The sequence below is a fragment of the Hylobates moloch genome, unplaced genomic scaffold, assembly GCF_009828535.3.
Source record: "Hylobates moloch isolate HMO894 unplaced genomic scaffold, HMol_V3 SCAFFOLD_5, whole genome shotgun sequence".
In the NCBI taxonomy this organism is placed as follows: domain Eukaryota; kingdom Metazoa; phylum Chordata; class Mammalia; order Primates; family Hylobatidae; genus Hylobates; species Hylobates moloch.
Genome location: NW_026652280.1, coordinates 118,740,213 through 118,756,061, shown reverse-complemented (window position 1 = coordinate 118,756,061; position 15,849 = coordinate 118,740,213). Strand labels below are relative to the sequence as shown.

Here is a 15,849-nt window from a genome sequence, read left to right as displayed (position 1 = left end):
GTTCTTAAATCAGATATTCGGTGTTACAAACATATTTTAATATAAATCTGAGACTTGGTTACTAGACTAATTAAAACAGTGATAAGCTATAGTAGTTTTAAAAATGACCTTTTCATAAACATAAAATATTTCTAAGATCTATCTTTAAAAATCTGTAATTAGTTTTCTGGAATTTTAAAATTGAAAACCTGACATAGATTTAGGTTATTCTAAATTTATTTGAATATATATTAAATATGTCTATTTTATAATAACAGTTACTGTTATTACTGCAGCACTATGTTGAGTACTTTTGTTATGTATCAGAGCCAGGTGCTGGGTCAGGTGCTTTATAAATCATGTCTGTAATTATCACAGCACATTTTAGGTAAGTGTCATTATGCCCACACCAACTGAGAGTTTAGCGTAAGATCATATAATAAGTCACTGTGCTGAGATTCAAATCATGGCCTGATCCCAAAGCACATGCTGTATTGCTTCTGTGTGTCTGTTTAAATCTCTGCTGTGTCTCTGGATTCCATTTGTAGGGACAAGTTCTACTTTAAAGATGCCTTTAAGTGCTGTGTTTTGTTGTAGCTTCGCAGAAACATTTCAGTCTTTCTGTTGGAACTATCTTGCTTCATTATCTTATAAGTCATCTTATAAATCACATTATATTTTCAATATCCTCTTAATCATCTTTATACAAAACATAACTGAAGAGTAAGACTTTCCTGAGTTTCTTACATAAATATGAATACAGTCTTTACTGTGGAGAAGAAATATATTAAAGTCCAGTTTTCTCACTATTATAGGATTCTTTGGCCTCATTATAATTCCTATCTTCTTCCCAGACAAGAAATAAAAGTTTATTGGGCCTCTCTTATGTGCAAAGCAATGTCTTTGGTGTTGTGAGATGACAAGAAAATGCTTCCTATTCAGTAGTTGTTTCTGGAGTTTTTGTAGTATTTTTCTTTCCTCCCCATTCCTGCCTTATATGTTGCTGCTGGTTTATCTTCCTAGCAGAGATCCAACTTGGCTATTCCTTTGTGGGGAAAAAATACCAGCAAGGTTCCCCATCGTGTAAATAAAAGGCTGCGGCCAGGCACAGTAGCTCATGCCTGTAATCCCAGCACTTTGGGAGGCCGAGGTGGACGGATCACAAGGTCAGGAGTTCGACACCAGCCTGAACAACATGGTGAAACCCCATCTCTACTGAAAATACGATAATTAGCCTGGTGTGGTGGCGCATGCCTGTAATCCAAGCTACTCAGGAGGCTGAGGCAGGAGAATCGCTTGAACCCGGGAGGCGGAAGTTGCAGTGAGCTGAGATCGCGCCACTGCACTCCAGCCTGGGTGACAGAGCAAGAATCCATCTCAAAAAAAAAAAAAAAAAAAAAAAGCTGAATATGAATATGTGCTTCTGCCACATATTCAGAGTCCCTCACAATTTGTTACTGTTCTACCTTCTCAGCCTTCTCTTTCACTACTCTGAACACTGTGTGCTTATCCTGGAACACATTCTGTGCATTTCTACCTCTCCCTTTTTCTTGAGCCATTCTTTTCCCTTGACTGGAATGCCTTTCCTTCATTTGGCTAATAAGATCTACCCATACTTCAAGGTGCAGTACAAACTTCCTTGCTTCCAAAAAGTTTTCCCTGGTCCTTTTTAGTTAGTTAGAATTATTATTCCCATATTATCTCAAAACATTATTGAATAGAAACATTTATTTTCCCACAGAATGGCCATAACTTTTGGGAAGAGAAGACAAAATCATGTTTAATATATTTTCCTATGGAGAATTCTAAACTCAAACTCTCTAGGGATCCTTTCTAAGCATTTATAATATTTCTGCATTTGGGATTTATTTCTGCTTTAAAATGTGTTTGGGTCAGGCGCGGTGGCTTATACCTGTAATCCCAGCACTTTGAGGGGCCCAGGTGGGCGGATCACTTGAGGCCAGGAGTCGAGACCAGCCTGCCCAGCATGGCGAAACCCTGTCTCTACTAAAAATACAAAAATTAGCCAGGCGTGGTGCTAGGCACCTGTGGGAGGCTGAGACAGGAGAATCACTTGAACCCAGGAGGTGGAGGTTGCAGTGAGCCAAGATGGCACCATTGCACTCCAGCCTGGGTGACAGAGTGAGACTCCGTCTCAAAAAAAAAAAAAAAGAACAATGCTTAGTGGAAAGGACCATTTCTTTTCTATTTCACTATTGGGCTTTAAAATTATGTATATATATTAATTGATTGAAGCTGATGACTGACCATCGTTGGTAGTAATAAATGGCTATGCTTACCAGAAAGGTTTATATATAGTTCAGATGATCTAACCTGGAGGCAAGAAAAGTAAATTATATTTATTGTCTGATGAGTGTTACCAGTTTGTATAGATCCATGGATGGAAGAAACAGACCAAAAACAAACAAAGAAACAGACCAAAAGTTATTGGCATTTAAGTGGCAGTCAGGATCAGATAGTTTAGATAAATTCGAAGAAGCACAAAATGTAACCTAGTTTGCAAACTTTTTACTGCCAATGGAGTAAAGCAGGGCTAGGATCTCTTTGATAAAGAGCTGGCCTTTCTTGTCTGCTCTGATTGCATACCTTGGACAGTGCCTGGAAGTCCACTTAGCTGTCTAAAGGGAGTCTGTCTATTTTGACTTCCTAATCAGATAATTAAATGTGAGGCAGTTAGAGTTATGTACTAGTTGATGTTTCTATATGTTTCTGCCAATTCCTGGGATATGGAAAAAATGATTGCCTTTTCTTTATGGTTAGATGCTGTGATCTAGCAATTTTGTTAATTTTGAGGTTTTTGGAGCATTGCTTGGAAGATGCTATTAAGAGATTTGTTCCTTGCAGATTGTTAGTTGTAAATAGTAATGGAGGTTGGAGGTTGAACTTGATGACTTCTCAATATCCTTTCAAACCTATAATTTATTTTCCAATCCTTGGTCCTATGATTAAATTTTCTTATCCTAATGAACAAATGTGTAATTTAATATTTGTTGCAAATTTTACTAGTCTTACACTATATACACACACATTATTTCTAGGAAGTAGGTTTGTTAACTCCACGTAATGAGGAACATGGGTGAACACATTATTGCTAAATTGGCTAGAGAGTTCTTAAAACATGAATCATGAATCAAGAATTGCTTGTTTGTTCAGTGAATATTTTTTTTGTGCGAAGTGCTACCTAATTGTTATGGAGATCGTAATGTAAGAGGCACTTTTAAAGATATTCTTCCCTTGAGAATAGTAAGACTATATTATAAATTGCTCTTATTGAAATAGTGAATAGCATTCTGTCTTCTTGCTTATTTTAATGGTCTTAGAAGTGGTTCTTTCTACGTGCGGTTTTCATCAAGTAAAGTATTTTGCAACTTTATTTATATTCATTTACTTATTCGTTAATTTGTTAAACATGTAAATGCTACATGTTTACATCTTAAGAAGTATGAAATTAACATTTTATAATTGCGAAATTTAGAATTTCATTAAGAACTCATGGATGAGAAAAATATTTTATTTTTTGAGAGACAGGATCTGACTCTGTGGCCCAGAATGGAGTGCAGTGGTGCAATCATCGATTACTATAACCTCCAACTTCTGGGCTCAAGGAATCCTCCTGCCTCATCCTCCCAAGTAGCTGGGACTACAGGCACAGGCCACCACACCTGGTTGACTTTTTAATTTTTTGTAGAAACGGGGTCTTGTACATTGCCTGGGCTGGTCTGGAACTGCTGGTCTCAAGTGATCCTTCCACCTTGGTCTCCCAAAGCACTGGGATTACAGATGTGAGCCACCGGGCCTGGCTGAGAAAAATATTTAAATTTAGTATCAGTATCTGTGGGGAATTGGTTCCAGGACCCCCTGAGGATACCAAAATCCATGGATGCTCAAGTTCCTTGTATAACATGGTATAGTATTTGCATATAACCTATACACATCTCCCCACAACCTTTTAATCCTCTCTAGATTACTTATGATACCTAATATGATGTAAATGCTATGTAAATAGTTGTTATACAGTATTGTTTAGGGAATAATGCCAAGGAAAAAAGTCTGTACCTGTTCAGTAGAGACACAACTTTTCATTTTCTTTCCTGAATATTTTTGATACGCGGTTGGTTGAATCCACTATGCAGAACCCACAGATCTGGAGGGCCTACTATAATTTAATTTAATTCTAAGGTAAAATAATTCTAATACCTCTCTGCTCCGTTTTATAAATAACAGCCCAAACCTCATAGTGGATAATGGGAGATAATTTCATTGCCAGTTTAGCTATTTGTGTAATCTAGATGCACTTTGGAGCTATTGCTGAGTATCCACACTAATTCCCTTTAATAATTTTTTTTATTAAGGAAAAAAGAGGCACAGTGGAATTCTGAACAAAAGGAAAAGAGATTTGATGTGTTGATAGCTGCGATTTGATGTGTTGATAGCTGCTACCTTTTCGTTCTTTCTTAAAATACTGCTCCCTAGCCCATGCTGTGGCGTGCACCTGTAGTCCCAGCTACTTGGGAGGTTGAAGCGAGAGGATCACCAAGAGTTCCAGGCTGCAGTGTGCTATGATTGTGATGTGAATAGCCACTGTATTCCAGCCTGGGCAACATAGCGAGATCCCATCTCTAAAAAAAAAAAACAAAACAACAACAAAAGATAGTGCTTCCTTTCTTGGCCAAGGGAAGGGATAAGAGGAGTAATATTCTGCGTTTCTTGCATGCTAAACTTGTTATTAATATGAAAACCTCATTTCCTCTAGGAAACTTTGACAGTATTCCCAAGGCTGTTTCTTTCTACCTTCCCTGCTTTCACCTTACTGCTCTGTTCCCTATTAACCTCTAGCTGTACTTAATTAACAGAGCAGTGAGTATTCATTAGAGTCTGGTTTATGATATAGCTGAAATACTTAAAAGGATGTTATATAGAAGAGGAATTAGGCTTTATTGTATATGGCAGCAGAAGGAAGAAGTAGAACAAATGGGTAGAAATGGAAGGAATGCTCAAAGTATGGAACAATTTTCTTACAGGAATATTCAAAATTAGGATTAGCTGCTTTATGACCTATGTAGGAATGCTATAGTAAAATAGTGGACTAACTGACCTCTAGGATTGTTTATAACACTGAAATTCCAGGACTTTATGATTGTATATCTACTGAGTTTTCTCATATATGTATATGTATATCCTTCTTTGTCTTTCTCAACTGTTATCTCAGAGGTTATAGTTTATATCTGATGTGCTGTGGCTCTCTCTAATGTATCGGTATGGATTCATTTTTATTTAAAAATTCTCAGTCTTTATCACTGAAGATTTTGCCTTTATTCTTCTATTTTTCTTTCTCACCCTCCTGTTAGATATATTATAGAGCTGCTCATTTTGTCCTCCTTTTCTCTGAACTTCTCTTTATTATTTTTCATCTGCTTATTCTCTCTTTAGCTGCTTAACTAGTACATTGAGGGTTTGTTGTTGTTGTTGTTGTTTTGGTGGGGGGAGACAGAGTCGCGCTGTGTCGCCTGGGCTGGAGTGCAATGGCATGATCTTGGCTCACTGCAACCTCTGCCTCCCGGGTTCGGGCTCACTGCAACCTCCGCCTCCCGGGTTCAAGTGATTCTCATGCCTCAGCCTCCCGAGTAGCTGGGATTACAGGCTTGCATCACCATGCCTGGCTAATTTCTGTATTTTTAATAGAGACAAGGTTTTGCCGTGTTGGCTAGGCTGGTCTTGAACTCCTGGCCTCAAGTGATCACCTGCGTCTGCCTCCCAAAGTGTTGGGATTACAGGCATGAGCCATTGCACCTGGCCTTAACTAGTACATTGAGTTATTAATATCAGTGTTCATGGCAGTTTTTTGTTTCATTTTGTTTTGGGGCAGGGTCTTGCTCTGTCACCCAGGCTGGAGTGCAGTGGCATGAATATTAATACTTTTAGTAACAGCAATCCAAAAAACTACAATCCAAATGTCCATCAACAGCAGAATGAAAAATACATTTGGTATACAATGGAATACACATGCAAGTTGTACCTATGCACGACAATTGAGAAAAATCACAGAAACAATGTTCAGCAAAATCACACAAAACTAAATGGTATCTTATTTAGGACTATACTGACATTTGTGGTAAAGTTGTAAAGACAAGCAAAGGAATAAGGAACAAAATCTAGTTTAGAAATCACCTTAGAGGGAAAAGGAAGGAGATGGGTTAGGTTGGACTACCCAGGAGACTTTAAAGGCAGTGGTAATGTTCTTATTTTAAACTGAATGGTGTTATATAAATATTTGTTGTGTCATTCTTTTTACCATATACATATTTCCCAAATGTCTTTTGTACCTACCCAATATTAATAAAAAACATTTTAAAGACCTTAAAGAGTTTAAGTAGAATGTATTTTGAAAGCAAATGAATCCAGCTATAACCTAAGTATCAGTGTGATATCTTCTTTGAAGAAATAAATTTACTGAGTTTGGAGTTGACTATTTCAAATAATTATTGAATTTTCATTTGATTTGTTAATAGTTTTTAAAAGTTTGAAGCAGCAATTTTGTTTTTAGATGCTAATATGATACATACTGTTCTTTTTTGTTTATAGCAGAAAATATTACATAAAAGTATTAAATTTCAAACGTATTTTAAAAATTAAAATACAGTTCTCAAATTTCTTCTATTCCCACCCCTATTTAGAAGCTCCATGATGACAGTTAAGCCCTGTGCTGTCTTTTGTAGTGATTGACATGACAGCAGTCTGCGGAGTTAGCTTGTGATTATGTACAGCTCAGGGTTACTGTAGGTTATTCTTTGAAAATAGGACTTCAAGCAAAGCATCTTGTATTCCTTTTACAGAAATGTTGCTGAAGTGCTGCTGAAAGGGCCAGAGATGCAAGGATTTGGGACACATTTTGAACCTTTAAGCTGTCTGGCATTGACCTCCTTTCATTATTAATAAAGAAGAAGCAGGAGCTTAGGATGTATTAACACCAACTCATTAATATACTAACCGGACAATGTTCTACAAACAATTCTACATTGTAAAGGACTGGATTGGCACAAAATAAAATAATTTTATTTTATTCAGCTTATAATATGACTCGATGGAGGAAAATTTGATAAGCATGAGGGAAGACCATTCTTTTCATGTTCGTTACAGGTAAGACTATTGCTGTCTTAATGGATGACTTTTAATCCTTATTTTAAAATGTTTTTAACTCTGATGACCATTTCAAGTTTCAGTTGAAAATACTCAAATATACCAGCCATAGTATTGTCTGTAGACAATATTTTCTTTTTATTGTAAGTTTTTGTGTCCTTTCTGTAGGAAAATGGTAGTAGAGACCAATTATGTACTATGGTTTGTTTAATGTTCTCTGGAAGAGTTGATGAATAATTTCTTTATAATTTGTAACTTTTTATATAATGCAAATATGTAAATGAAATATGTTTGAAAATCTTTGGGGCTAAAAGATGGATTTTTTAAAAATGTGGTCAGCTGAAGGACCTAACCTTTGCATTATAATTTAATGTGATCTTTTAGAAATGAACTTTTTATTTTTGATTTATTTTTATTTTTTGTAGTGTACTGTTTTGATTCCCTTCTCATTTCCTTTTTTGTATATTTTTTATTTTTTTAATTTTACTTTTTCTATATTATTAGAGATGGGAGTCTCACTATATTGCCCAGGCAAGTCTCAAACTCCTGGGCTCAAGCAATCCTCCTGCCTCAGCCTCCAGAGTAGCAGGAACTACAGGTGTGTGCCGGTGCACCTGGCTTTTTATTTTATATTTAAAGGAAATTTTATTTCACAATCATTATTACTATTTTAAATATGTACCTAATCCACATTAATATAAATACATTATTATTAAAATACCAACAAGCACTGCTCAAAAGAAATGTCATTTTTAAGCTTAATGTCTAGTGACATTTTGTGTTGTTTTGCTGATTTAATACATAAGACCACATTTTTACATGAAGTAGTGGTTTGGTAATCCCTAATCTACTCCAGAAAGCAAGTCAGGCTGAGGAAAGGCACCCACATTCTCTCACAAGCTTCATGGGCCCTAGGGAAATGGCCTGGCTCCTCTAGGACTTACAGTGTTCCCTTGGATGCCCAAATGGATTGTCTACATTCCTGGTAGAAGGTTGCAGATTGTAAGGACCAGTGTTCCCACCTTTGTTCTTCATCCACAAGCATCTTTCACAAATACAACACACTCCCTTTGGCTACACCTTATATATAATATGTTATGCACATGTATGTGTGTTGGTGGGGGGGGGGGAATGCTTCCCACTGATATAGATCAGGATACAAATCAGACATACACATCAGGAAAGGAGTGAAGATAGCCAGGAAGTGATAGCTGGGCAGAATGAAGGTACAGACTGGGCAGGTCTTCCTGATTTTTCAGAAGAGCCCAGGAAATCTGAAAATCTGAAGTGTTTTTTGTTTTTTTGTTTTGTTTTTTGTTGGTTTTTTTTTTTTTTTTGAGACAGTCTCACTCTGACACCCAGGCTGGAGTGCAGTGGCACGAGTTTGGCTCACTGTAACCTCCGCCTCCCATGTTAAAGCGATTCTCTTGTCTCAGCTTCCCGAGTAGCTGGGATTATAGGTGTGTGTCACCACGCCCAGCTAATTTTTTGTATTTTTAGTAGATACAGGTTTTTTGCCATATTGACCAGGCTGGTCTTGAACTCCTGGCTTCAAGTGATCTGCATGCCTTGGCCTCCCAAAGTGCTGGGATTATAGGCATGAGCCACCAAGCCCAGCCAGAAATCTAAATCTTTATTGTGCTGTCTCCAAATTCTGAAATGTTGGCAGCTAATGCAAATTTTTTTTTTTAATGTGGGTTGAACATTTTGAGGACGAAAAAAAGGCCTGTAACAGACACAACTCTCTAAAAAACCACACAGGCAGGTGGGGGAGGTAGAGCTCGAGGTTTTGAGAAAGCTTCTCTCCGGGACGTAACATACACTTACCCTGGGACTCCGAGGCCCTAACCCTTCTGCACCTCGAGGCCCAGAGCACCAAGCACGAAGTCCCCATCTCCTGGCCTTGCCCACCTCATTGCCCTCCATACCTCCTCATCACACCCTCCATTCCCCAAATCCCATAGGTTTCTCTGCCTCCCAGACTTTGCCCCTTATTCCTTGGATGGCCTAGAATGCCATTACCTGCCATCCTCCCAGGCACTGTCTGTTGCAAGCCAGGCTCCCATTCTCATTCCTCACTCCTAGAGGGTTGCATACAGACCTTCCTCTTGCATCCTTCTAGATGGGCTGCTTAGGTCAGTGTCACCCACAGACACCATGCACCCAGTGATAGTCTGTGAGAGCATGCAGCCCACCCCCATCCATGTGTGGAGCTCAGCCTTCATAAATGAGCATTTTGAAGGAATGGGTATTAAATAAAGTCAGAATAGGTGGGTACTTTGTAAACATGATAACCAATAGCCAGTTTAATATTTAGTGATAAAATATTAATGACATCTCTAATGCAGTTAGGAACAAAACAAGGCTATCTGCACTGTGATTATTAATATTCTGGAAGTTCTGGTAATTGCACTAAGTGATAAAATAATAATAAATGCAAACTTAAATATAATCATTTAATAAGGTAATTAAGGAATTTTTTTTTTTTTTTTTTGAGATGGAGTATCACTCTGTCACCCAGGCTGGAGTGCAGTGGTGTGCAATCTCAGCTCACTGCAATTGCTGCCTCTCAGGTTCAAGCAATTCTCCTGCCTCAGCCTCCTGAGTAGCTGGGACCACAGGCGCGCGCCACCATGCCCGGCTAATTTTTGTATTTTTAGTAGAGATGGAGTTTTGCCATGTTGGCCAGGCTGGTCTCAAACTCCTAACCTCGGGTGATCCACCCGCCTCGGCCTCCCAAAGTGCTGGGATTACAGGCGTGAGCCACCACACTTGGCCTTTTTTTTCCCCCTTGAGACACTCTTGTTCTGTTTCCCAGACTGGAGTGCAGTGGCATGATCACAGCTCACTGCAGCCTCAACCTCTCAGGCTTAAGCAATCCTCCCACCTCAGCTTCCTGAGTAGCTGGGACTATAGCCATGCCTGGCTAATTTTTAAAATCTTTTCGTGGAGATGAGATCTCACTGTGTTGCCTAGGCTGGTCTCGAACTTCTGGGCTCAAGCAGTCCATCTACGTTGGCCTCCTAAAGTGCTGGGATTACAGGAATGAGCTGCCGTGCCCAGCTGGTAATAGATTGTTTATCAAAACTATTACAAGTTAATTATTAGATGAACATCAGAATATGGTAGCAATTAATAGAATTCAAAATCTCAGAAGGAGGGTGTACCAAATTTTAGATGTCTTAACATATTTAGGAAATAGGAGATTTATCATCCTGTAGAGTAAATGGTTCATGTTAGGAAGGTTCATGCCAAGGAAGTTAACATAGGTAAGATGAGGACATTTCTATTAAAAAAGAGTTTCAAGTAAAATAAAAAGGAAGACATTTAAGATAATTAAGATGAGCTTTTAATATATGAAATGCTGTCATCCTACCCTTTACATAAATTTCCAGAAACCTGGGAATTACATACTTTTTTCCTTTCTCATTCTGTATCCAGCATGAAGTATTGCTGGTTTCATCTCCTAAATGTTTCTCAGATTTATCTACTCATGTGCATCCTCCCAGTTGTTTGAAAGGCTTGTTCCCCAGTGCTGTAAAGAAATAGCACTTGAACATAAATTTATTTAGTAAGGCCATTTCTACTTCCTGCAGAAGGGGTACACTCGCCAGCAGTTTTGCCTCGAGAGTACACCGAACAAAGGAGACAGGGTCATTTATAACCTGACGCATCCACCCTACTGCTGTGTCCGGTTTCCACTGGCTGGAACGGGACCTCACGTTCTGTATTTGTCCCTATTGGCTAGCAACTTAGAACTTTTTAAAAGAGGCAAAGGTAGAGGGGAACAAAGGAAAGAGGAAGTAACTTGTGGAATGCTGAGAAAGGTAAAAACACTTTTAAATAAGGAAGAGGAACAGGCTATGACCTAATGCTTGCTTGGACCAGTATAAGCATGCTAGGGCAAATACTTAGGCTAAACTATGGGAGCTAAGAACATAAAGTACATTGATTTCCTTATTATGGCTAGCAGATATTTAAGAATGTTAGCACAGGTCTTTGAATAAATTTTGTGTCTAAGAGAAGTTACTGTTTATTCCTAATTAGATGGGGAGGAAAGTCTTTGAAGAGGAACCTCTACTTTACCTTTTACACCACCATAGCTATAATTGAGATCCTCAGGATCTTCCTTCCAGACTCCCTCCATTCTTCACCTCTTGGAACCCATCGTTTTGACTTGTCACTAGTGGGCTCAGTCTCAAAACACAGAGCTAACCGTGCAACCTCTCTGCTTAATACCTAGGGTAGCTCCTAGTCACCGAGCCAAGCTGAACACAGAACACAAGATCTTCATTATCTGGCTTCTGCCTATTCCTGGGACCTTACTTCCTGCCATTCTTCACCTTGTACTTTGAGCTCTGGTTTCCTGCATGTCATGCTGTTTTATGTCTCAGTGTCTTTGTTCATGCTATACCCTATGTTGGATTCCCTTCCCACTTTCTTTGTTTAGCTAATTCTACTCAATATCTAAGTTACAGCTCGGAGATGATCTCCTCCTGGAAACCATTTCTAAGCTCCATAGTTAGGCTCTATGGCCTCCCTGTGCTCATATTACAATCTGTGCATTTTTCTTAGCACCAACTATATTAAAATTAAATGAATCTGTTTTTATGGTGCTCTCTTCCTCCTCACCTCTCCCTTTGAGCATTAGCTCCTCAGCTATGGTCGTTCCTCAGCAGCCATGATAATTAGCATGTTGTCTGGCACATATTGAACTTCAATGGAATATGAATGTAATAAGATGTTTATCTTGCCGAATGTTTTGAATAGTATTGTGCTTTCTAATATGGTAAGGGCAGTAGATAAGTAGGAATGGCTTGTACCTCTGCCTGTTGGGAGATCTTAGAATTGTCCTTTTTCCATGATACAGTCTAGATCAAACATGGTTGCACTTTGCTATAGGACTTCACCAAGGGAAACTTAAAAATCTGTACTGTCTGTAATAGGATTATACCAAACAAATCCCTGGGTTTATCAGTGCTCTAAGACCAGCATTCTGTATATTGATTGGATTGTCATATAATTGGGGGTAATGATTTGAACTGTTTATGTTAGGCCATAGGCTGGTATAAGTTATTCTTCTGCTGTAGTAAATACTTATGAAATGTTTTATCCATCTGGTTCTTCCATTGTGGAGGTCCTCCTCTATCCCTGGAGGAGTTTCTGTGGCACAATGAATTTGTAATTTTGAAATGGAATGTTTCTTGGGACACTAAGTAACCTCCTAAGGGGACATCAGAATGCTTTATGAAATATTTTGCACCTATTTGAGAAGGTGGAGACTGATAGCAAAGTACAATTTATTTCTAAGTTTAAAAAAATTATGTGATTGATTTTTAAGGAATTATTTTTTGTGTGTGATAATGGTATTGTGATTATATTTTTTGGAAAAGATTAACCTTTTAAAGATACATACTAAGGTGTTTACAAATGAAATCATATGCTTTCCAGAATGTACTTCAGACCAATCTGGGGTTGGAAGAGTAGCAATCAGAGTAGAGATGAATAAATAATATATTGATTATATATGTGTAATTATTGAAGTTGAAAGATGGATACATTGGGTTTATTACACTAGTTCGTCTGGTTTTGTTTCTTTGGGAAATGTCATTTATACTACTTACTGTGAATAATAAACATTTTAATACTTTAATATTGTAAAAGTTAGATTCTTGCACGTAAGTTGTGAAGGAATACAGATATGGTGTTGAATTCGTTAATTTTGTTAGCTCAATGTAGTTGTTAATGTGCTTTCTTGAGTAGTTTAAGGTAACATGGAGTGATGGAAAGACCACTGGATTTGGAGACAAAGATAAATTTTCATATCTCAGCTTTGCCATCCCATGACCTTAAGCAAGTCATTTAACCTGTCTCAGCATCACTTTCTCCTTCTGTAGCAATACCCATCTTTGAAGGTTATTTTTATTTTATTTGAGATAGGGTCTGGCTCTGTCACCCATGCTGGATTGCAGAGGTGTGATCTTAGCTCACTGCACCCTCTGCCTACTGGGCTCAAGCTATCCTCCTACCTCAGTCTCCCAGGTAGCTGGGACTACTACAGGTGCATGCCATCACAGCCAGCTAATTTTTTTTTTTTTTTTTTTTTTTTGGTGGAGATGGGGTTTCGCCATGTTGCCCAGGCTGGTCTCGAACTCCTGGGCTCAAGTGATCCACCCCCCCCCCCTTAGCCTCCCAAAGTGCTGGGATTACAGGCATGAGCCACTGCACCCAGCCTCAGAGGGTTATTTTGAGAATTAAGTTTGATAAAGGTTAAAATCACTTTTAAAACTAAATTACCATACAAATTTTTGTTTTTTAATTATTTTCTTCCTTCTTATTCTATGTCATTAATCATCTAACCATACAAAATGTAAATCAATTGAGCACTATTTTTGCTTTTACAAAATAAACGAGAACAGCTAGATATATGTGGTAAATTGAATGGATGAAATTTGTTTGTTGGGGCTAGGATGGGTGATGGAAAAGATTCATGCCCAATTAGAATACAGAGAAGGTAGAGCTAGGATTTATGAAAGAAGATTCCACAACCACAGAAATGGAAAGCATAATAGAGAAAATGGAGAGTAGTCTTGTTGTGGCTCCTAAGTCCTGAATTCCATCATTTATTCTTAAATAGTATGTAAGCCCTTTGAAGCAAGAGTCAAATCTGGACAAAATTGATGTTATTGAGTCTTTTAGAAAGATGTAGCATCATGGTTTTATCTTTTGCATTCACTGACATACTGTGAACACGAAACAAAATTAAGGAGGTAAAGAGGATAATAGTCAAGTGCAAAATCTAGTGTGGAAGAAAAGTTAAAAATTTTTAAAAAATTGAAATGACATGAGTTTTGCACAGAAAATGAGAAATTCTGTCTAAAATGTTCACTCTATTTGCAAAAATGAAAACACTTCAGTTAAGGATAGTAGTACTATGTCTTTTTGAAGTTTATTAGAAACATATTTTCTTTGATTATACAACTAGATGGGCTCTCAGAAGCATAAAAGAAACTTTGTATGTGGGATGTATTTTAATGGAGGGGTATTTTCTTGGTTTTTCTTCTACATGTGGGTATGTTCTTTGTTTTCAACCCAACTGATAAAGGAAGTAATTCTATTCTCTCATAGAGACAGAGAGGATATGAAATTACTTTCTCTGTTACTATTTAATGATCTTCTAAAAAATTTATAAACCAACCTGCCCTATTTTGCAGGCATAAACCTATATTTGATTCAGATGTTAGAGATTTTTGCCAGAATATTAACTTATTTTCTAATAAAATACACCAGAGCCCGAATCTATCTAAGAATTAATCATAAACTAGAGAGTTTGGGACATTATTTCAGGTATTACTCACTGGAATAACTTTTCTAAGATAGTCTCTCCTATAGGGCATTCTCACTACATGGACTTCAAGGACAGCCATGTAGCCAGCAAGCTTCCAGTTTGCTATCATTGTTTCTTATGATAATTATGTAAAATGCCTTTTTAAAAATGTGTAACACTTACGATGCCATTCAACCTATCACTAAGTTTTGTGGGATGCCACATCGTTTGGATCAATGGTTCCAGTAAAATGTTCTGTAAACTTACATCCAGAAGATCAGTCATTTGTGGTGAAGTTATTTATTTGAAGAAGATACTTCTCAGCTTTATATGAATATAGGCAAACACTTTTATACTTCCAATTTTTAAATATTGTTCACATGAATAGCCAGCTCTGCCTTATTCCTAATTTCCTGGCCAGCAACCCAGTCATCCTGAACTGATGGTGCTGTCATGTGTGACCATTTCCCCACCTCTCCCTCAGTGAAATGATGCGCCATCATTAGTATTCCATTGTATAGTGGCGTGTAATTTTTTTTACCCAGTACTCTATTGTTGGACATTTAATTCATTTGTGGCTTTTTTGCTGCTGTGAATATCCTTTCATATATATCTTCTTAAATTTGTATAAATATACCTTAAGATCAATTCTTAGCACTGAAAATGCTTGAGATATAATTTTTTAACATAATTAGAATGCTTAAAAACTTTTTGTAGGAAAAGAATTATTTTACATATAAAAATATCTTTTCCATTTTTTAAATAATATTAGAAGTTCATTGGTTTCAGTTTTTGACAAATAAAGACAACCAGTTCGGGTACTTCATCTAGCAAAATAATCCTTTAATAAAAATCACATTTTGACTGGGCACGGTGGCTCACGCCTGTAATCCCAGCACTTTGGGAGGCCGAGGCAGGCAGATCTCCTGAGGTCAGGAGTTGGAGACCAGCCTGGCCAACATGATGAAATCCCGTCTCTACTAAAAGTACAAAAATTTGTTGGGCATGGTGGCGCGTGCCTGTAATCCCAGCTACTCAGGAGGCTGAGGCAGGAGAATTGCTTGAACCCAGGAGGAGGAGGTTGCAGTGAGCCAAGATTGCGCCATTGCACTCCAGCCTGGGTGACAGAGCGAGACTCCATCTCAAGAAAAAAAAAATCACATTTTTACATATCTTTTGTTGACTTATTTATCTTTATACATAGAATATGACAATAACTTCATAAAATCTTAAACAGATATACTCGATTTTTTCTTTTATGAAGTCTCTCATTTTCAGAAATGCAATTCTAAGGGCAATTTTCATTTTTGGAAGACAAAAATAGGCTTTATTAATTGTGAAGTGACATATAAAGAAACATAAATATAGCTGTTTAAGGTTTCTGA

The 15,849-nt window shown here is 37.6% G+C and overlaps 1 protein-coding gene across 2 annotated transcripts in view; it reads left to right on the top strand.

Annotated features, from left to right (window-relative positions):
* GPSM2 (G protein signaling modulator 2) overlaps positions 1-15,849 on the top strand; it is a 50,189-nt gene that overhangs the window by 1,451 nt on the left and 32,889 nt on the right. The window contains exon 2 of one of the 2 annotated variants that reach the window (XM_032155166.2): positions 6,834-7,137. The exons of the other annotated variant lie outside the window; for it this stretch is intronic. Within the exon in view, the coding sequence (XP_032011057.1) occupies positions 7,082-7,137 (56 nt within the window). The 5' untranslated portion in view covers positions 6,834-7,081. The remainder of the gene's footprint in view (positions 1-6,833; positions 7,138-15,849) is intronic. 2 annotated transcript variants of the gene reach the window in all.